Source organism: Siphateles boraxobius, unplaced genomic scaffold (assembly GCF_051911475.1).
Source record: "Siphateles boraxobius isolate OS27281-9 unplaced genomic scaffold, OSU_SipBor_1 13, whole genome shotgun sequence".
NCBI classification, from domain to species: domain Eukaryota; kingdom Metazoa; phylum Chordata; class Actinopteri; order Cypriniformes; family Leuciscidae; genus Siphateles; species Siphateles boraxobius.
In genome coordinates, this window is record NW_027508733.1 from 13,182,372 (window position 1) to 13,202,570 (window position 20,199).

General features: G+C 37.3%; 2 protein-coding genes and 2 long non-coding RNA genes across 6 annotated transcripts; 1 reads left to right on the forward strand and 3 right to left on the reverse strand.

The window, feature by feature from the left end:
* Window positions 1–1,760: 1,760 nt before the first annotated feature.
* Window positions 1,761–8,482, forward strand: LOC143735575 (uncharacterized). 3 transcript variants are annotated; one of them, XM_077225744.1, is made up of 7 exons: window positions 1,762–2,473; window positions 3,244–3,409; window positions 4,503–4,829; window positions 5,755–5,811; window positions 7,073–7,114; window positions 7,773–7,840; window positions 8,412–8,482. In XM_077225744.1, exons 1-7 carry the CDS (start codon window positions 2,261–2,263, stop codon window positions 8,415–8,417), a joined length of 879 nt encoding a protein of 292 aa, XP_077081859.1. In that variant the 5' UTR covers window positions 1,762–2,260; the 3' UTR covers window positions 8,418–8,482. The 3 variants fall into 3 exon arrangements, with proteins under 3 accessions (XP_077081858.1, XP_077081859.1, XP_077081860.1); XM_077225743.1 differs by lacking the exon at window positions 8,412–8,482 and having other exon boundaries at window positions 1,761–2,473; window positions 7,773–8,055; XM_077225745.1 differs by lacking the exons at window positions 7,073–7,114; window positions 8,412–8,482 and having other exon boundaries at window positions 7,773–8,055.
* Window positions 8,483–12,261: 3,779 nt separating this feature from the next.
* On the reverse strand, window positions 12,262–15,676 carry LOC143735576 (uncharacterized). Its single transcript, XR_013203234.1, has 3 exons — window positions 15,592–15,676; window positions 14,224–14,420; window positions 12,262–12,763 (listed from the first exon to the last, which is right to left on the reverse strand). It is a non-coding gene; the product is annotated as an uncharacterized LOC143735576 (long non-coding RNA).
* Window positions 15,677–15,848: 172 nt separating this feature from the next.
* Window positions 15,849–18,398, reverse strand: LOC143735521 (uncharacterized). Its single transcript, XM_077225710.1, has 8 exons — window positions 18,339–18,398; window positions 17,837–18,181; window positions 17,508–17,625; window positions 17,338–17,429; window positions 17,118–17,235; window positions 16,739–16,855; window positions 15,964–16,155; window positions 15,849–15,853 (listed from the first exon to the last, which is right to left on the reverse strand). Exons 2-8 carry the CDS (start codon window positions 18,092–18,094, stop codon window positions 15,849–15,851), a joined length of 900 nt encoding a protein of 299 aa, XP_077081825.1. The 5' UTR covers window positions 18,095–18,181; window positions 18,339–18,398.
* A 452-nt stretch (window positions 18,399–18,850) lies between these two features.
* On the reverse strand, window positions 18,851–20,199 carry LOC143735577 (uncharacterized). Its single transcript, XR_013203235.1, has 3 exons — window positions 20,038–20,199; window positions 19,844–19,942; window positions 18,851–19,017 (listed from the first exon to the last, which is right to left on the reverse strand). It is a non-coding gene; the product is annotated as an uncharacterized LOC143735577 (long non-coding RNA).

The following is a 20,199-nucleotide window of genomic DNA, read 5'->3' on the forward strand; positions in this document are numbered from 1 at the left end:
CTTTTGCAAACTTCAAGGGGTACATTACTCAACATTTAATCAGGTGATTTTAATCCTCGTTTTTATTGCTTTATATTCGGTAGGTTACTCAACATGAATCTATTGATTCGTGTCTATGGGCACGAATTTTCTTCTTCTTTTTTCGTGTCACTCAGCACGACTTTCAATCTAATGTATTTCAATAGGGCGTATGCACCACGTCTTTCTTTCGAGAGCACACTATTGTTTTATCCTCAAATGTTAGGCTATTCCTTTTGCAAACTTTACATTACTCAACATTTAATCAGGAGATTGTAATCCTTGTTGTATTGCTTTATATTCGGTTGGCTACTCAACACGAATTGATTCGTGTCCTTCAGCACGAATTTCCTTCTTTTTTTCGTGCCACACAACACGAATTTCAATCTAATGTATTTCAATGGGGCGTATGCACCACGTCTTTCTTTCGAGAGCACTATTGTTTTTTCCTCAAATGTTAGGCTATTCCTTTTGCAAACTTTAAGGGCTACATTAGCTATTCAACATTTAATCAGGTGATTTTAATCCTCGTTTGTATTGCTTTATATTCGGTAGGTTACTCAACATGAATCTATTGATTCGTGTCTATGGGCACGAATTTTCTTCTTTTTTCGTGTCACTCAGCACGACTTTCAATCTAATGTATTTCAATGGGGCGTATGCACCACGTCTTTCTTTCGAGAGCACACTATTGTTTTTTCCTCAAATGTTAGGCTATTCCTTTTGCAAACTTTAAGGGCTACATTACTCAACATTTAATCAGGAGATTTTAATCCTTGTTGTATTGCTTTATATTCGGTTGGCTACTCAACACGAATTGATTCGTGTCCTTCAGCACGAATTTCCTTCTTTTTTTCGTGCCACACAACACGAATTTCAATCTAATGTATTTCAAAGCCGTCTTTAATTTTGGGCTACATTAAAATTACATAATTACAGGACTGCATATTCTATATGCTTAAAACATGCCTTATTTTATTGTGGGATATTTTATAATTGTCGATGGTATTTCAATTTGCAATGGCTTATAGTGAGCCTACTTTGCTTTTTTTTTGCGCCAAAAAAATTAAAAAACAGAATAGCCTACTTTTATAGAACTTTCATCTCAATACTGATTATGAAGTTGTAATAAATTAATTATATAGCCTACTGCAGAAATGTTTATTGCTTTATATGGACATATCCTTTGGCAAAGAGATGGATGCATTCTGGGAAGTGATATGTGTTTAAATGTAATGGCTACATACTCGTGTTCCTTCACTTGGACATTTACGCTGACCCCTTTAAAATTTTGAGCACGGATATAAAATATTAAGACTGTACTTTTTAATTATTTCGACATTTTGGCGCAATTTTGTGCAATACGTCACTGTGTGCGACCATCGCAGAAACCATTGCCCAGCGCGATTCCACCACGGTAAGTCGCTTACAATAGTCTAATAAGCAAAATGAATTCATGAGCATTTACACGTCCAAAATTAATAAAATTACGTGTTTATAAAAAAAACATTTTCTAGGCCTAGATATAGGTTCTAGATGTGTGTGTATATATATATATATATATATATATATATATATATATAATGAGTATTTACATAAAAAAAACATGTGATATATATAAGTATATATATATATATGCATATACACACACACACATATATATATATATACATCACATGCTTTTTTTCACTGTAATGTGTCAGTAATAACAATATTATCACTTGGTCTAACGTTATACTGCACATATGAACACACACTGAACCCTAGACACATGTTATGCGCCATTAAAAAAGTAGCACAGGAAATAGGAACAACGTGAATCTGTATTTATTTATCCTAAGCATTTATTAGAAAATGGGAATCACTCACTATATTAGGGTACACTTTTTAAATCTTATATCAACATAACACTACATAATTAACATTTTCTGTTGTTCTCCCTGCAGATCCTGTCAAACATATCACCTGTCGAACCTATCCGAACCTGATTTTCAAAACCCAAAGGCACTTTTAAGAGCCAACCTCTATCTCTTCATTATTTTCTATATCTTACATCCTCTCTGTTCTCTCACTATCTATATTTCTGTCCATCTCTTCAATCTTTATCTATCTCACAGTCTTTATCTATTGCTCTTTCTTTCCTCCCTGTCTGTCTTTGTCTACTTGTCTGTCTTACCCATCTTTGTCAGTCTGTTTGTCTGTAACTGACTGTCTGTCTGTCTGTATCTGACTGTGTGTTATAATGCCAGGGGGGTCTACAAAAAAGATCTGCCCCTTTTGTCAGGGGATTTTATTTTGCGCTCAAAAGATCTGCTCACATTGTAAACAGGAGCAGCCTCTGAAGCAGCGCCTCAAGAAGAAGCTTCAGAGGTTTGATGAGAAGCGAGAGCAATGGGTGGTTGGTCGTAAGAAAAACCACAACACTGCATCCATCAAGGATGAAGCCAATATCATGGTACGTACAATTTCATACATGACAGTAAACTGTCCAGATCATCTGTAAGTACATTCAGTGGTACCATTTGTTATTAAGTGAGCATTGCCAGCGCAAGGTCAGAAAGGCGGTTTTTTTTTTTGCCAATATAGATAAATTTGAATCTTTTTTTTTCCAATGATACTTTGTCCTCCCTGTGTCATCAGAATAAATTTAAAAGTATAATTTAACTATCAACTTTGAAGGCACACGTAATTGTGATTTGTATTTTTTATTTTAGTGGTGGTAATACAACCATAAAGTTATCACATCTTCACCGTAATACATCACATACCTAAATGATCTACCAGAGCAAAATTTGAACAAACAGCAAATATAATTGAAACTCAGGAATTCTTGAGTTCCTAATATATACAGGCAAGCATTATGACAGAATTACAGGTGCAATTTAATAATCAAACTTTATTTTCGAGTGGATGAGAAATAACACATGAACGAGTTACTAATGTTACAAAAATAAATATTTATAACGTTATAAAAAGGGTACCCTCATGGTGTCAGATTCATCTTTTTACTGTTTTTCTATATAGAGTTGTTTTTTGCTTCTAATGTATGAGCCTTTCCTGTTTGCACATAAAGCTAAACTCACCATTAGGTTAAAAATCCTGAATGGCAGTAACCTGGATGCTGTCATTAATAATGTTATATATTTTTAAATTAATATTCTTAATTATTTTTTATGTTGTTTTTCTATTACTTTAAACAGCAAACACACAATTTTGTCATTGCAGCTTGAGAAACTCCATGCCATTGGCTACAAACCAGTTCTGCTACTAGGAAAGGAGAACAAAAAAAAAGAAATTAAGTGCGAAATATTAATGCCTCGCTGCACACTCTCCATCTTTGCCCAGGACTACCTACAGAAGATAGGTTCATTTTATGAATACCTTTGTGAAGGTGAGATGCATGCACTGTATCTTAAAGTCACAGTTCACAACTTGTGTTGAGTACGCAAAATATTTTATTAATGTTTAAATCTTAAAGGAATGGCTCACCCCTTAAACTTAAATTCAGTCATTCTTTTTTTCTGCTGCTGAATGCTTGTATGATCATAGTCTACTCTATGTGACGTCTCTACCAACACATTTAATGTAGCAATGGGTAGAAAAACATAAAAATTCACACCTGGCAATTGATTATGGGAATTGAAGTAAACTGTTTCAAAACAGTAGTTTCCTGCAAGTGCAGATGTAGACATGTAGATTATTAGTGTATTGAGCCCTGTTTGTATTAATAGCATGCAGCACACTGGTCTACAATGGGATTTGGCACCCAGAGTTAAGTGCATTCAAGCATATACTGTCAACTTTTATTTAACTTTTAACAATTATGTTTGGTATTATTTTGTAGGAGCCATATTTCATTTCTGTTTTCAGCCCACATACAACCATATTTTTAATGTTTAAAGCACACTGACCACAGCAATTTTTGTAGTGACATACTAATTGAACACGTTACATTTGCAAAGACCCATTTTGGTCACTGGGTCGATGAATCAAATGATAATGAATCTATATATACTCATTAAAACAATATCGAGGACAGTGCTAAAATGTAGATCATTAACAGAAATAACACAAAGAAAAAGAAAACCATCAAATTTTTGCTGGATACACCACAAACTTACACTGCTAACTTTGAGGTATAAAGCACACACAGTCTAGTCTTAACTGAATAGTTTGACCCAGACTGTAAACAAACATTAAACTTGTAATTTTTTCAATAGATATTATGAGCACTCTGGGTTTAAAGATATATTGTATTGGTTATCGTCATAGAAAATCAATCAAATATATTACAGATATCTAATACATCTAGTGGACTCTCAATAGTTCTCCTGCAATCAAAAGTGCCTTCAAATCTGGTTGGGGAAAATTTGGTATATATTATTCAAAAACATTTACCTAACAGTTAAAACAGGTACAGATAATTTATGGTTAACCTCTATGTTTTAAATAAGCAAAACACAACACTTGTTTAACTTGCACAGGATGGACCCAGGATTCCAGTGGCAATGAGGATCAGCTGATTACACTGCAGCTCACACCCTGCGAGGCGAGATCCACGGAGGAGCAAGTGGAGCAGCCGGAATCCACAGAGGGGCAAGTGGAGCAGCCGGAATCCACAGAGGGGCAAGTGGAGCAGCCGGAATCCACAGAGGGGCAAGTGGAGCAGCCGGAATCCACAGAGGGGCAAGTGGAGCAGCCGGAATCCACAGAGGGGCAAGTGGAGCAGCCGGAATCCACAGAGGGGCAAGTGGAGCAGCCGGAATCCACAGAGGGGCAAGTGGAGCAGCCGGAATCCACAGAGGGGCAAGGTAATTAGAACAAATTTAAAGAGTTACAGTTTATATTTGTAAAGGCCAAAAGTGAAACTTTTGACTTGACTTCCAGTGTTTTTCCCCCATAGAGCTTGATGCAGGTTAGGGCTCTTTTCAACGAAATGAACTCAAACACACCATGCTATAACTTTTTTGCTGCTTGATAAAGTAAAACTCACTAGGTGATGATACACAGGGCAACTTTTTGAGCAATGTTGCTGGGCAATCTTGCCGAGGGATTATTCCTTGGGCACTTTCACATTGAAAATGGGCAACACATTTCTATCTGGATAATTTAGATGGGTTGTGGGCCCTGTGTCTCATCTGGTTGCCCGTTGACGGCAACATTGCTCAAAAAGTTGCCCTGTGTATCATCACCTACAGGGTTCTCATTTTCAATGGATAATCTGCTAGAAAAGTTGATCTGATATTACATAATTAGATAGATGATAGGTCTATCTGATTCTGTACTAGGGCTGTTGGAAGGAATTTTGTGAGTCTATTATAAATCTAAAAGTAAAATAAGTACTACTAATCAAATGCTGAAATTACTAGGCCAAATTTTATTATTAAAGATATTAGGATAAATTGAATATTCAAAATAATTGGGAATGTCAGTGTCCCATGAACACTGAACTTAACCATTCTCCCACCCCTTGCGTTCCCTGAACAACTCAGCGCAGGATCAGTGCTTGTTGAAACAAATTAGGATTATCACAAACAGGATGGACCTAAACGAGAAAATGAAACACGTGGAGTTAATGGAGCAACCTTAATTCAATCGCAATAAGAATGCATATACTTTACACCTATTAATACATGTACTGCCACACTTGTGCGATGTTGTGATCTTCCAGTATTTTAAATAATAAGTTAAAGATTTATTTGGTATATGAGTTATTTTCTTTCTCCAAACCCACAGCTGTCTTCACAGGGTCAGCCAGGGGCACAGTCGCAAATCGGAAAAAAAAAAAGTCAGGTATGTAAATGTTTGTCCGTCCTTCGGATGAGACGTTAAACTGAGGTCCTGACTCTGTGGTTATTAAAAATCCCAGGGTGTCCTTCGAAAAAGTAGGGTGCGGTGGGGTGTAGGGGTGTAACCCCGGCATCCTGGCCAAATTTGCCCCTTGGCCTCTGTCCATCATGGCCTCCTAATCATTCCCATATATATATATATATACACACTGATTGGCTTCATCACTGTCTCCTCTCCACCAGTAAGCTGGTGTGTGGTGGTCGTTCTGGCGCAATAGAGTGCCGAAGTTATGACGTCACTTTATAGGCCAAAACGTGGAAGTGAGTTAGCATTTTAGCACCTCCGGTTCCCTCGCCCTAAAGTCTATGGGTTTTTTTAATGGGTTTTTGCTAAATCGCCTGAAATAAGGTCTGTGTTTAACAAAGCCTCTAAATATTTTCACGTTTTGATCTATGACATAAAACACACCAGTTATAACCTGCTTGTGTTTTTTTAAACTTTATTGTGTCTTTAAAATATCTGACGGCTTTATTTAGGCTTCAAAATGTATACATTTTGGATGAACTTGTAAAGATTATCTTGATAGGCAAAATGTGTAAGGGTCACAACTCTTCGTTGAACACAGATCTTATTTTTGGGGATTTTCCAAAAGTCTATGGGGAAAATGCATAGCTTTTCGATCGAGGGAACCCATGCGCCGCTAGCTTCCGAGTTGTCCTACAAAATGACGTCATAACTTCGGCACTCTATATAGCTCCCGTCGCATCATCCAAGTGGATGCTGCACATTGTTGGTGGTTGAGGAGATCCCCCCTTCTATGTAAAGCGCTTTGAGTACCCAGAAAAGTGCTATATAAATGTAATGAATTATTATTATTATTATTAGGGTAATTATTGGTGGTTCTGATAACTGTTACCATAGCTTGGTAACTATGAAACTCATTAGTCAAGCAGATTCTCTAATAAGTAAATTAATTACTTAGGCCTAAATAGAATTTAAAGGGGACCTATTATGCTAATTTCCAGTTCTATATTTTTATTCTGATACTCCACTAGTGTAGCTTTGCATGATCCTAAAAAAGTCCTTATTTATCTTAAACTGGTCCTTTATGCAGACCCTGTCTGAAACAGGTCATTTTAGATGGAGTATTCTATAAGCCTACTATGATTACTATTTTCCAATGAGCCTGCATGTGATGTAAAATCTGGAGCTAAATTAAACAGTGAGTGGATATATGACTGGACTGTAATCTTATATCCCACAGGGGGACCAAGGCAAATGCCTGAAAGGAAAAGGCCACAAAAGAGTAAGTGCATGTAAATGCAATGATTCATACTTTGCTAAACATTGCAACTTAACCCCTGTTAATTCGCTTCAGTTCAATTGCTTATTTTTTTAACTACTACAACAGACAATTTCCGGTAGTCACAATTTTATTTATTTAATGAATTATTTAGAAAACGCTTTTATCCAAAGTGACTTACAAATAAATACAATATTTACAGTACAAGCAGTCAAATCAACAACAGGGCAACAATAATGTATGTTGTGACCTAAATGTTGTGACCAGTCCAGCTAGTCCAGCATAGCACATGTAACCATGATTATTCATAAAAGATATAGAATGATTAGTATTATTGAGATTATTACAATTGACAAGCTATAAAATCCAACAGGCTTAATTAGTCAAATTTGACCAAAATGCATTGCCAAGTAGTAGAAGAAGCAGCAGTGGAGTATTCTTAGTTGCGAGCTGTGGCTTAGCAGTAGTATGGTTATTCAAGCAAGCATACCACATTGGAACCGAGAGTAATTTGGTTCCATGGTACATGTTTTGATTAGTGATAAACATCACTTGTCTTCCTTGCAAGTCTGGTCACTACTTAAGTCTTCATAGTTGTGTTTATTTTGTTCCTAATCTAACTATCTAAGAAATATTTGAAATGTGTTTTTGATGTTCACAGATTGCTCCTACCACACTCGCCTAGAGGCTTTCCCCATCAGGAGTGTAGTAAGAGAAAGAGTGAGAAAGGTTAGACAGTCATAAAGGAACTGCAGAGTGTAGGCAGTATGCAGAGTGTAATATAGGATTTAGAAACTTCTGTGTGTTTTGGCAAATACATATTATACATACCATAATTGTTAGGTAGATACTTTTTATGTGTTCAGTCTTTTTGAATTACAGTTTATGAAGGAGTGTCTTCTGAAAATCAATGAAACTCAATGCCTATAATCGGACATAATAGCCTTATGCTAAGAATGGAGTTTATTTTTTGTCTTTTCTTACATTAGGGCAAAGCAGGAATGCTGGTTGACTGGGAGCCCTGTCCAGTATGGTATGTATTATTCTGTTCTTCTGCTTTATGAATTAATGCATACATTATTTATTTACTTAAACTTTTTTTTTTTTTTTTTGCTACAATTAAGTATAACAGTTTCATTTTCCATCTATGAAGGACCACCACCATTAATGCATGCATGAAGGAGGTGGTCCTTCATAGACGGAAAATGAAACTTATACTTATAAAAGACATGTTCGGTAATGTTTTAAGTTTATTGGAAACCCCAACCAGTAACAGAAAAAAAATCCCTTCTGTTTTTAGTGGTGAGCAGTGGGCCCAGTCCTGGCAGCCAAAGGATTCACTCCAAAATAATGAAAATAAATAAAGTGTATATTTAGAACTCCATTTTGGTTTCAGGCTATTTATTAAATTGTTTCTGTGCTGCATTTGAAGTCATATCTCATCTTTCTGTAGTAGTGAAAGGGGAACATCTCCAAGAATATGACCTGGAGTTTAATCTCAAAAGGGAATGTACTAGAAATGTACTTAATCCAACTGAATTTTCTTTTTCAGATGTTATTCAAAAGCATGTTTCATATTTCATGAATGATTATAAATTGCACTGTTATTTTATTACAGTTGACGTGTAATTTGATTTCAGCCTTATGGCTTGTTTGACATGAAGCTAAAATATGAAGTTCAACAAATAAGACTGTCCTTCTTTATACTCGCACATTATATCATATATTTTACATTGTCTCTCTCACTCTCTTCTACTCCAAACTCATCAGCTGACTGGGTGTTTTATGTCTTAAACCAAATGTATTTTCATCTCAACCCTCTTGAGCCAATCGTGTCATACAGTAGGTCCCTCCACTGTGGTCATCAGGAGAAGAGCTCCACATTCATCCAGATCTCAGCATTGCTACTCACCCCTTCACCACCACCAGTGTCGGCTCCTTTCATATCATGCATTTCTCTTAAAAGAATGATGTCTTGATGTGGTCCAATTGCCAAAGACTATATAGTTTTAATTTGTTATGCACCTTGTCAATAAATTTATTTGATCATTCTTTAAGCCTCTAGTGAGTAATTAAGCAATAAATAAGCATTTGGCATATTTCCACTTATATTTTTGTGAAAGAACACAAATACACTACAATAACACTTGCAAAAGATGATCATTTTTGTTTTACTTTTCCATACATACATTTAATTCAAAACAATATGAGGATGAAGTGGTTGAGACAAAATAAACAGACTACATTAAGCATATTTATATGTGAAATTTGTTTAACTTTACAAGTGGATTCTTTTTTAATTAAAATTTAGGTTAGCATATATAATTTAATCAGGGCTCTCAAGTTTTATAAAAAAATTGGAGTGAGGTTACATTTGTTAGGGGAGGAGCCACTCACATATTTGAAACAGTGGCCCCAAGTTTTTACTTGCAATTCAATTTTATCTATTGTTCTTGACAAACAAATTATAGCAATTGGTAAATCTGATAAACAGACCAATTCATCCAAATAAAATAAATGATTTTATCTTCTAAACAGTTTTTGTCACTAGTTAAAAAGCCAAATATTGATTTATTGAGAAGGTCTTGATCTGGAGAGTAGCATTTCACACATTTTGGAATTCTTTAATATTATATTTTTTGTATACTTATTGCATCTAATGCTGACATATTTATAAGTGGCAGTTTATTACATTCATCAGTTGGTAAAACAAACATTTGCAGGCCATAATTAAATAAATAAACATAATAAGTCGCTCTTTGGGGTAGCATAACTCCCGTCGACAATCTTGAATTCATGTCTACTGTACCAGCTAAAACCACAGATTTGAAGTCTTGGCGATTTTTTTTTTCATCCTAATCATATATAAATATAGCATAATGTATGTTTCGGCTGTATAATGTATGCTTCATAATATAGAATAGTAAAGACACATTTTTATAACATTATTCCTGGTCGGGAAACCAGAAGAACTACAAGTATGGTGACTGATTTGTACATTTTGTAAGTTCAATGGCGCGTCTCTCGTGGGAATTGTAGTTTATACAGTTTTTTTCCCAACTGCTTACACACAAAATCTTTTTTGTCACACGATTTTTTGAAACCTTTCACTCAAAGTGCAAAACTGCACACCACATCTCCAAAAACAATAAACTATTTCTCAGCCTTTGACTCAGTTTTCAATTGCATAAAACACTTTTTTCAAAACACTAGGCTACACAATTTTGTGTGTGCAGTTTTGGGAAAGTTTTGAAAAAAGGTGACATAGTTTTGAAAATGTGTGCAAGCAGTTGGAAAAAAACTGTAAATAGTGTACATTGAAGACGGCCCTGATTGTTCTACAACTACAATAACAGTCGAATATACTCAATGACCTGATAGCGATTTTTTTTTCATCTTGATCATTTAAATATAGTATAATGTATATTGTAACTGTAGGTGATTGTTGATATATATAGTAAAGCTACAATTTTATAACCCTAAAACTAACCCTACTCTGGAAACTGGAAGAACTTCAAGTATGGACGCTGATTTGTACGCTTAGTAACAAGTTCAATGGCACGTCTCTACAGGGGGGAGCGTGCCTATGTTCCCACAGCCCTATGTTCCCAGAGCCCTAAGTTCCCACAGCTCTTTGTTCCTACAGAGGGTTAGGGTAACCCTAAACCTAACCCTAACTAGCTGTAGCAGTGTAGAATAGCTGTAGTGTAGACTAGCTGTAGTAATATAGACTAGCTGTTGAAATTATAGGGAAATTTATGAACACAATACTCAATTTTGAAAATGTTCTAGAAATGTGGGATCACAGAGTTCCTGACAGATTTCTCCCGACCTTTTGGTGACTTGGCGCTTCTTGCTTACAGTAACTGCTTGGGGGACAGGGGATGGTTAAATGTGGTAAGAAAATGACTTGACTTAGAGTTTCATTTTTAGAAAAATCTTTGAAATTAGACAAATATAGAGAGAACATAGGGCTGTGGGAACATAGAACCTAATTTTCAAAATTTTCAGTAAAAGAAAATTCTCAGAAATGTGGGAACATAGGGCAGAGGGAACATAGGGCCATGGTAACTTAGAGCTGTGGGAACAGAGGGATGACCCCAACTAGGGAGCTGGCACAAATCTCATCTGAGACTGCTGTCTCTTTGCCCTCCCCCTCTCATCTTGTCAGTTTCATCGATCTGTTGAAGGTTCTGATTGCTGTGTGATCAGTTTTGACTCTTTGTGTAGTGCTTTCTAAATTACAACATTGTGTAGGCAATGATAAATGGATATGTGTGTAAAGTTTTGCAGTGAAAGTTTAACAAATCTGACTCATGTGTCAAAACTGGGGAGTAGTGTTTATAGTTTGAGGAAAAGGGTATGCTTTTTGATAAACGGTGTTGCGTTTTTGAAATTTGAGTTCAAATCCATAGTTATAGTGTTTCAGCATTAGAGAAAAACTGTAACAGATACACATTACTTATTATGATAGATCTTGTTTAATTACAAACAAGGTTGATTGTTTGAAATTAAGTAAAAAGACATGCATTAAAGTAATTAATGAATAATGCAGTTTGATGTTAAACAGAGTTTAAACTGTTAAACAGTTTATCTGTAAACAAGATTCCACAGTGTGATGTTTTTTTTATCAACTATAAAAATATAAAATATTGTTTTTCAATAAAGTATGAAAAATTAAAAACAAAATATTAATCTTTGGAAATACTTTATTTCTCGTCTTTCTCAACAATACCAGTGAAAATACACCAAATGCATATTTGTCAAAGCCATAAGGCTGCATTTAAAAACATTGGACTGAGGTTAAATTCACTTGCAAAAACCTCCAGCAGAACAAACAATTAAGTCATCTGTAATAATATACAATATAAAGTATAATCATAAAATAAAAAACGGTGTATTTTTCTGTTACATACTATAATGCATCTTTGCAGTAACAAAGTTACACAACAGGTATATACACTCAATCAAGTAGTGATCCATAGGCAGCCTCCTCTGGGGAAAAACAAAATGACATAGACTGACACAGACACTGCTGCTGCACCGCAGAATAAGTGAATATTGAGATATGCAATCAAGAATGAGTTTTCACATTAAGTCCTAAATGTGATGATCGAGGAATTGTCATGAGGTCATCATGTGCTTACAAGATTTCATGGCAATCTGCCCAATTAGACTATTCAATTTTACATTCTGGTCTAATGATTTTGCTACAGGGAATGTCATAAGGTCAACATAACATGATTCATTGCTCAGCAAATTACAGAAATCGGTTCATAACATTTGTTGTATGCAAGTCAAAAGTTTGGCCTAACCTTGGTGCAAAAGGAAAGGTTACAGGGTCACCACAATTAAGGGGAGTCTCTCTTAAAAGAGTATACACTACCCTAATATCATATGAGCCCAGTAATTACATCTGGTAATATCATACATGCAAAGTTAACATTTAACAAGATTAGTGCACTTATACTGAGAGGTTTGTGCATTTTCAACGAACTGTGCAATGTGCTTACTAAATTACTTGGAAAATCTAAAAGACACAGTTTGAATTTCCAAAAAGATTTTGATGTGGTTAATCAATCAGCATAATAATAATACACGGATATAGGGCAAGTCCATTTCCTTCAACATAGTCCTTCGTGCAGCTTCCATCTGGGGAAACACAGAAAAACAAAAAAGCAAGAATTAGGATAAGAGTAGGGATGGGAATTGATAAGAATTTAACGATTCCGATTCCATTATCGATATTGCTTATCGATTCGATTCCTTATCGATTCTCATTGGGTGAGGGAATAAGTACAAATTGTTTGTTTGTATTAACTCGCTTTAATATCTGATCAGAAGACAAAGCACAGAGTATTAGGGTGTGAACCTACACTGGTCTCACGGTTCGGTTCATTACGATTATCATGTCATCGATTCAGTTCAATTCGATATCTCGATGCATTACGATGCACTGCATCATCAATTTTCAATTTTACTTCAAAAGTGATGTGTGCGTGCGTGTGCGTGTTCGCCTGTTCGGGAAGTCGCAGTGACAGAAACAGAGACATTCCAGTTTAAGTTTCATGGGACTAAAGTCTGTTTATGCCATTAAGAAAATGAAATTCTGCCAATTTTTGTTTAAAAAAAAGTGTTCATTTAAAAGCAGCGCTCATTCATCATCAGTGTATGTTACACTGTTGCTGTGTGGCCAAATGTTTCTGCATAGCCTATTGGATGTAGTTCCCCCTTTTGACGAAATGGAACTTTTACACGTGTTGCAAGTGACCGTATTGTTATGAGGCGCCGTCATCCTTTCATGTGCGCGAGTTTGTGTGTGCTCGCGTCTCATATGAGTATGTGCGTGGAGAGTTTGTGTGTGCGCGCGCGCCTCATATGAGTATGTGCGTGGAGAGTTTGTGTGTGCTCGCGTCTCATACGAGTATGCGCGTGGAGAGTTTGTGTGCGCGCGTGTCTCATATGAGTATGTGCGTGGAGAGTTTGTGTGTGTGCGCGCGTCTCATACGAGTATGTGCGTGGAGAGTGTGTGTGTGCGCGCGCGTCTCATACGAGTATGTGCCTGGAGTTCCGCACATCTCGTGTGTGTAGAGTTTGCTTGTACAGTATGTGCGTGTGCGACTTTAGGTGTCGTTGTGCATTTCATATGTATTTGTTTGCGCATTCAGCAGTGTATGTTTGACTACGTAGTGTATGCAAGTGTTTCATAAATGTGTGCGTGAATGAAGTTTGATTTAAGCCCTAGACGGCGCCATATTGTCGTCTTTTCGCATGAAATATAACCAAACTTTAGAGCGCTTCTGCCTCGATGCCATGTTTTCTGCGTTCTGAACCAAAACAACGCAGCGCGTGTGTGACGTCATGACACATTTGCAACGAGCGGAACCGATAAGCGGAATCGTTAAGCAGGCATGCTAACGGTTCCAAGGAATCGATTCACTAGGCACCGGTTCTGAAGAACCGGTTCTCGATTCCCATCCCTAGATAAGAGGGTGAATTTCAGCTGTTTTAGAATAAGTAAGGTGTGTAAAGCATTAATAAAATACACAAATAAATTAAGAATAACAGTAACAGGGGGTTATTCCAAAAAACAAACAAACATAATAAATAACCTAAATTGTGTTTTCCTCTTCATCCTCACTGGTGTCTGGACTACTGAGGCCACTTTGATCTTCCTCTTCAACATGTAGAAGGACAGAGGCCTCAGGACCTAAGGCAGTCTTGTACTGTTGGAGGACGACTTGGAACCTTTCTGACACCTCTGACAGTCTTCTTCTTAAGAGACAGCAAAGTCCCTCATTTCCCTGGTCTACGTCTCAAAATACAAACGAGATTACATTAAAGACAAACTATATTAAAAGGTTGTATCAGCGATTTCAGGCCCAAACATAAATGATCACATTCATCGAATCTTTCCTAACAATCCGCTAGCTGCCCGCCCCATAAGCAAGCCGTCAAAAAAAACGTGTCTCTGTAGGCAGCCTAGGCTCTGAGATCTGCACACAAACACCACCACTCAAAACCAAAATAAATGGTGTTCCAACCAATCACCAACAGGGGCGGGTGTGGTGAGGTTTTGCGTGCAGCCGTCATAGGCAGCCGTGCACGAGCGCAAAACCTCACAACACCCGCCGTGATTGGTTGGAACACTATTTACTTTGGTTTTGAGTGGTGGTAAGCGCAATCGTTTTTGTGTGCAGATCTCAGAGCCTAGGCTGCCTACAGAGACGCGTTTTTTTTTTGACGGCTTGCTTATGGGGCGGGCAGCTAGCGGATCGTTAGGAAAGATTAGATGAATGTGATCATTTATGTTTGGGCCTGAAATCACTGATACAACCTTTAAGATGGTTTCATAAGGCCAAATAACTTAAATGGAGTAAAAAGATGTACCAATTCAAATCTACATAGCAGAATGATTGGCATTTTTATGTGTATCGCTGACATGGGACCAGGCTAGCTTCTGTATAAAACAACTTAAGGCAACATGACGGCTCACTGAGGTGACTTTATGGAGGGAGGCCCAAAGTAGCATACAGTATACTTGTCTGATAGCTGTTTTAAGTTAACAGTTTTCTTCACTACAGTTGTGCTGAAGTAACACATTGTGTTACTTGCTGACCAGCAAGGTTTTCTATGTTGACTGGAGGAGATAATAAGATTAATCTTGATGTTATGCTAACCCCATGTAGCACATCAGGACACAAATTCCAATGTTCAAATTCTTTTGTTCATTTCCGCTTTCCAGTAACAGACATAGTACAACAAATCTGCACATCTTTCAAGCAAATGTGAATCTTTATAGCCTTACTGACTTGTTACCATAGCTACAGTAACAACTTTAATCCCCATTTTATGTATATCCCAAAGGACCACGGCAAAGAGAGCCATAACCGTTCTACTCCATCCAAGTTCTGTGACTGATGTGTTTTTTTGTGTTTTTTTTAAACACATTAGATGGACAGGGTTTTAATTAAACTTACCCTCCTCAGCCAACTTGTTCTTGAGAACCATTGCCAGGCTCTGCAACCATGTGCAGTGTTGTGCCATCTCCAACACCAAAACTCTTGTTTCCTCATGCAGTCGCCTTGTTAACATCATTTGATCGTGCACTCGTTTCTTGATTGAAATGTTTGCTAAGAATCAATAACAGTTATATGTATACATGAGACAATCTTGCATAATCACTACAAACATTGACTTTATCAAATTGATACATAAGAAAACTGAAAATACACCATTAAACTAGATTAATATTACAACACTCAATATGTAACATGCATGCCTTAGTTCAGTATACTCTATAAAGCAGAACTGTAAATAAATTCCTGTGAAGCATCTAAAAACAAACATACCACTGCCATGAACCTCCCACGGCCATATTTGAGACGCAGTACTCTCTCCAGTTAGGGAATGCTCCACCACAGCTACGTCAATGGTTGTTGCCGATTCTAGTACAAGATCATTGTATTTCTGTATCTCCTGAAGAAGGAGTTTTTTGTCTTCTGCCAGCTTCCTTCGAAGGCGATGGCGAAACTTGCTGCTGTCTAGAAAGACAAGTACAGGGGCAGAGGTTTTTGACAGAACTCTTCAACAAGAAAAAAATGATAGCACCAAAAAATTGAAAAGCAAAGCTCCAGTTATTGAAGTATGTGAAAATTATAATGTAGACTGACATGGGAAACAAATTGTTCAGCGTCTAACATTTTGGGGGGAATCTATTTGCAGGAGTAACTAACACACTTTTCATGATTGCCTGAAAATAATAGTGCATTAATTAATTTAGAATGGGCAGTTTTGTATCTAAATACGTTCCCCTTCCACAGAGGCCGCTATGTTGCACCTCCACGTTCCTACAGTAGCCCACAACGGACAAACAAACACTGGGTTTAGATAGTACCGCACATTTTCTCGTCGGCTACCGTAGCTTGGAAAGATAGAGGTGAGGTGGATGCAATCGTCAAACCTCACCGATAGATACCACTAAATCCTACAGACTGGTCATTTAAAGAACAGAATTCAATGATTGAGCTGAACTGTGCTACTACATTATTTGCTAATTCCATGTTGGTGGAGTAGGATGCATACAGTAGCCTGAATTTATCAACCTATTATATTATATAGTTATACCATTCTGACGGTAGAGGGTTCGCTTCCGGTGCCTCACACTAAGGTAGAGCCCCTCAATTGATTGCTGCATTCCTCTGAGTGTTGTGCATTGACTGGCACGAGATGTATCAGGTGTCTCTGTAGAAGAAATAGTGAAAGCAAATTTACTGTTAAAACACAGAACCGTTTCTCTGTTTGAATTTTATGTAAAACCTTTTAATCCAACTTATTTAAACTTTGTATGTGCACTTCCTGCAGGGAACTGGAATATAGTAATAAACCTGACATAAATGTGGCATCACATTAGATGATGATCCACCTACTATTTTTTGCTGCTCTTTAATATCAAACTTTAGATTGTAGAAAGGGATGGTTGTTTCTTTTATCTGGTCATGCTTACCACCAGTTGCCCATTCCTTTACATCAGATAGCCACTGTGACACCACTTCATCTGTGCAATCTAGCTCCGTTTTTAGGTCAGCTAGCCTTGCAGTCTCATCCTGGAGTCTCTGACAAGTCTGATGAACAGTGTTACACAATAATCAGGATTAAAACTTTGTATGATTAACAACAGGCCAAGTAAACACAAAAGGACACACAACAATTAATATGAGACTTACCTTCACATATCTTGTGGAAAGTGCCTGATGTAAAGAGAGATTTTTTTTCTCGTTCCACCCCATTGCATGCAATGTAAGCATGTCCACCCGTGCTGTTGAAAGCAAATAATGAGGTTATGATGATCAATCTAAAAAAAAAAGTATACATGAATATTGCAAACTCCGATCACCTGCTTTGGACATGTATTTGGTTGTCAGGGCACAACGTGAGAGGTAGCTGTTCACTTGCTCCACCTCCTCACCAGCGGTTGTCCCTGCTCCTTCCTGGTTCCTGCCACTCCAATTAATCTTTTAGTAAAGGGTGGAAGACATTCAATTTAATTTTATTTATATAGCCCAATATCACAAACCACAATTTGCATCAAAGGGCATTACATTCCATGCAAGAAATGGTTATGCAAAAAGACAAGATAATATAGTGTAGCTTAACTTATTTCATATTATTAATGTGCTTGTAAATATTACAAATGTACATATGATGCCAAAATATTATACACACCTCACACTTAGTAGCATGGGCTCGAGCATGCATTACACTGAGAAAGGGTTTCATAGTGGTCAGTTCCTGAAGAGCAGGAAGGACACTAGCAACTTTCTCCAGGTATGGCCAGTATTTGCATGCCACGTCCATTGCGAAGAATTGTGCCTTGGCTGGCATGAGCTCCTTCTGAAGGTACAGAGGGTAGGCAAATATCTCCCCCCTGTACATATTAAGGGCTTTCAGAAGGAACCCATGGCGGCACACAGCAACCTCCATCCCCTCTTCATCCAATTTTGAAGCCCTCCTTGAAGTCTCCCTCGCTGCTGTCCACTGGGAGTCCCCACATGTGCCTCTTCCCTGTGTCTATGACACACAAAACAAACATGACAAATCAAATAAAAGCAATATTGTCAATCAATATATGGCATTTATTTTCTTAATTTGATTTTGTAATTGGTAGGCAGGAGTAATTGAAGTGGGGGTTACGTTTATTATTGTAACAACTATTTTGTCAACTTGCATTTTTCACTGCTTTCTGTATGGTGTCGACAAAACTAGACACCGTACTGTCTTCAGCCACAAAGAGCCCCTCAAAAAGCCAGGATCATCAGAGCTGAGGAAGAAAGAAAAATAGAAAATCCATTCATGAAATATATGAAGTAAGAAAATAAATCAATAAAAAGACTAGAAGAAAGATCACCTTCCGTTTCGGCGAAAGCGATATAGCTTTCTATTTCCATCTGCTGAAACAGCCAACATTTCCGGCGTGCAGGCTGGGCAGGTGAAAGGAGCACTACAGCAGAGCTGGTCTTCCTCATATGATGCATATGAAAGCTCTAAGAAGCTGCGCTGCAGTGCATCACCGTTGATAGGTCCAGACTGGAAAATATATAGAATGAAATAGTATTTTGATATTGTCTGCTTATTAATTTTTTTTTATAAAATGGTAATTACATTTACACTTACTCTTCCTCTACACTTAGTGCGATGTTCCAGCAGCTTTGCAAAGGCTTGTCTGGAGAATCCCGGAGATATGATCTTGAGTTCCTGAAGGGAGCTCAGGAGGTCCAGTGTATAAAGTGTGGAATTGGTGACGGAGGCTGGCCAATATCCACTTCTTAGGAGGTCTTTAAAGTCAGGGGTCCACTGCTGCTGGCATGTTTGACATTCATACAGTGGCTGATGCAAGTCAAAACGCCCTTGGAACAAAAAAACAAATTAATATAAATATATATAAAATACACACTTACCACATACTTAACTTTACAACACTTAGTTCATTATGCACATTGTGAATGGTTGAGAGACTGTCACGTTACGTTAAATAGAACCCAAGCGCAGACAGTAACTTTATAAAACACGGTTTATTTACAACCAGAAAACAAAAGCCCACGATGGGGCAAACAAACAGTAACTGAAACAATAACTAGACTTGACAATAAAACAGACCTGGAACCTTCACAAACAGATCACAATACTCACAGGATCGAATATTAACAAGACAAAACAGCACTGAGGAACAAAAATCGGGAGCTTACATAGAACACATAATCACAAAGACACAGGTGACACCGATGAACATCAATACTAATGAGGGAACAAGGGGCGTGGTAAGGACACATGATCACAATCACAGGTGACACTGATACAACATTAACAAGGAAACGAGGTAAAACACAAGACAATGCAAACACATAGCCCAAAACAACTGGCCATGTGTTTGCACACAAAACACGAGACAAATACATGACAGAGACATTGCACAAGTTCCTATAATCCCACATTTATATTTTCTAATTCACTAAATTCCACACTGCTGTGTTGATTGGACATCATGCTGGAAAGATGCTAATTTTTTTATTTGTGGAGGACAAAAACAAAACAAAAAAACATCTGTCTTTGTTTCAGTTAATAACAATACCATGTGCTATTCCATATGTTCTGACACTTCTGCAATTGTAAGCACAATGCCACAGCACACTAGTGTGAAAAACATCAAATTATATATATATATATTTTTTATACCATTGATGGTAATTAAAATCACTGGTTTGCCTGGTAACACAGTGAAATTTGTGCCTCCACAGGAGCAGTCTGGCACCTTCACAGTTGGCAAAATGCAAGCTGGCAAAAATAAGGAAAACAAATAATTTAGATGATCTGTAACTGTCTGCAGACATACATTGAACAGCAAAATTAAAGCTTTCTTGAGAACGTACCTTGCTCATGGGTGCAATATCCATCTTCCCCTTTAATGATGCATGTGGTTGGAGGAATGGCTTCAAAAAAACCACGAATCACGCATTCCCTGTTGTGGAGTGGCTGTTTTTTGTGATGCAATACATCACAGTCCCCACAGAACCACTCCTCAGGAAGACACT

Bases quoted from the DNA above. Each gene is read 5' to 3' on its own strand.
- LOC143735575 (XM_077225743.1), top strand. From the start codon at position 2,261: ATGCCAGGGGGGTCTACAAAAAAGATCTGCCCCTTTTGTCAGGGGATT. The intron at 2,474-3,243 runs GTACGTACAATT...TTGTCATTGCAG, and splicing joins AGGATGAAGCCAATATCATG to CTTGAGAAACTCCATGCCAT. The intron at 7,115-7,772 runs GTAAGTGCATGT...TGATGTTCACAG, and splicing joins AAGGAAAAGGCCACAAAAGA to ATTGCTCCTACCACACTCGC.
- LOC143735521 (XM_077225710.1), bottom strand. From the start codon at position 18,094: ATGGAGGTTGCTGTGTGCCGCCATGGGTTCCTTCTGAAAGCCCTTAAT. The intron at 17,430-17,507 runs GTGATCGGAGTT...TGCTTTCAACAG, and splicing joins CAAATACATGTCCAAAGCAG to CACGGGTGGACATGCTTACA. The intron at 17,236-17,337 runs GTAAGTCTCATA...ACTGTTCATCAG, and splicing joins TTTCCACAAGATATGTGAAG to ACTTGTCAGAGACTCCAGGA.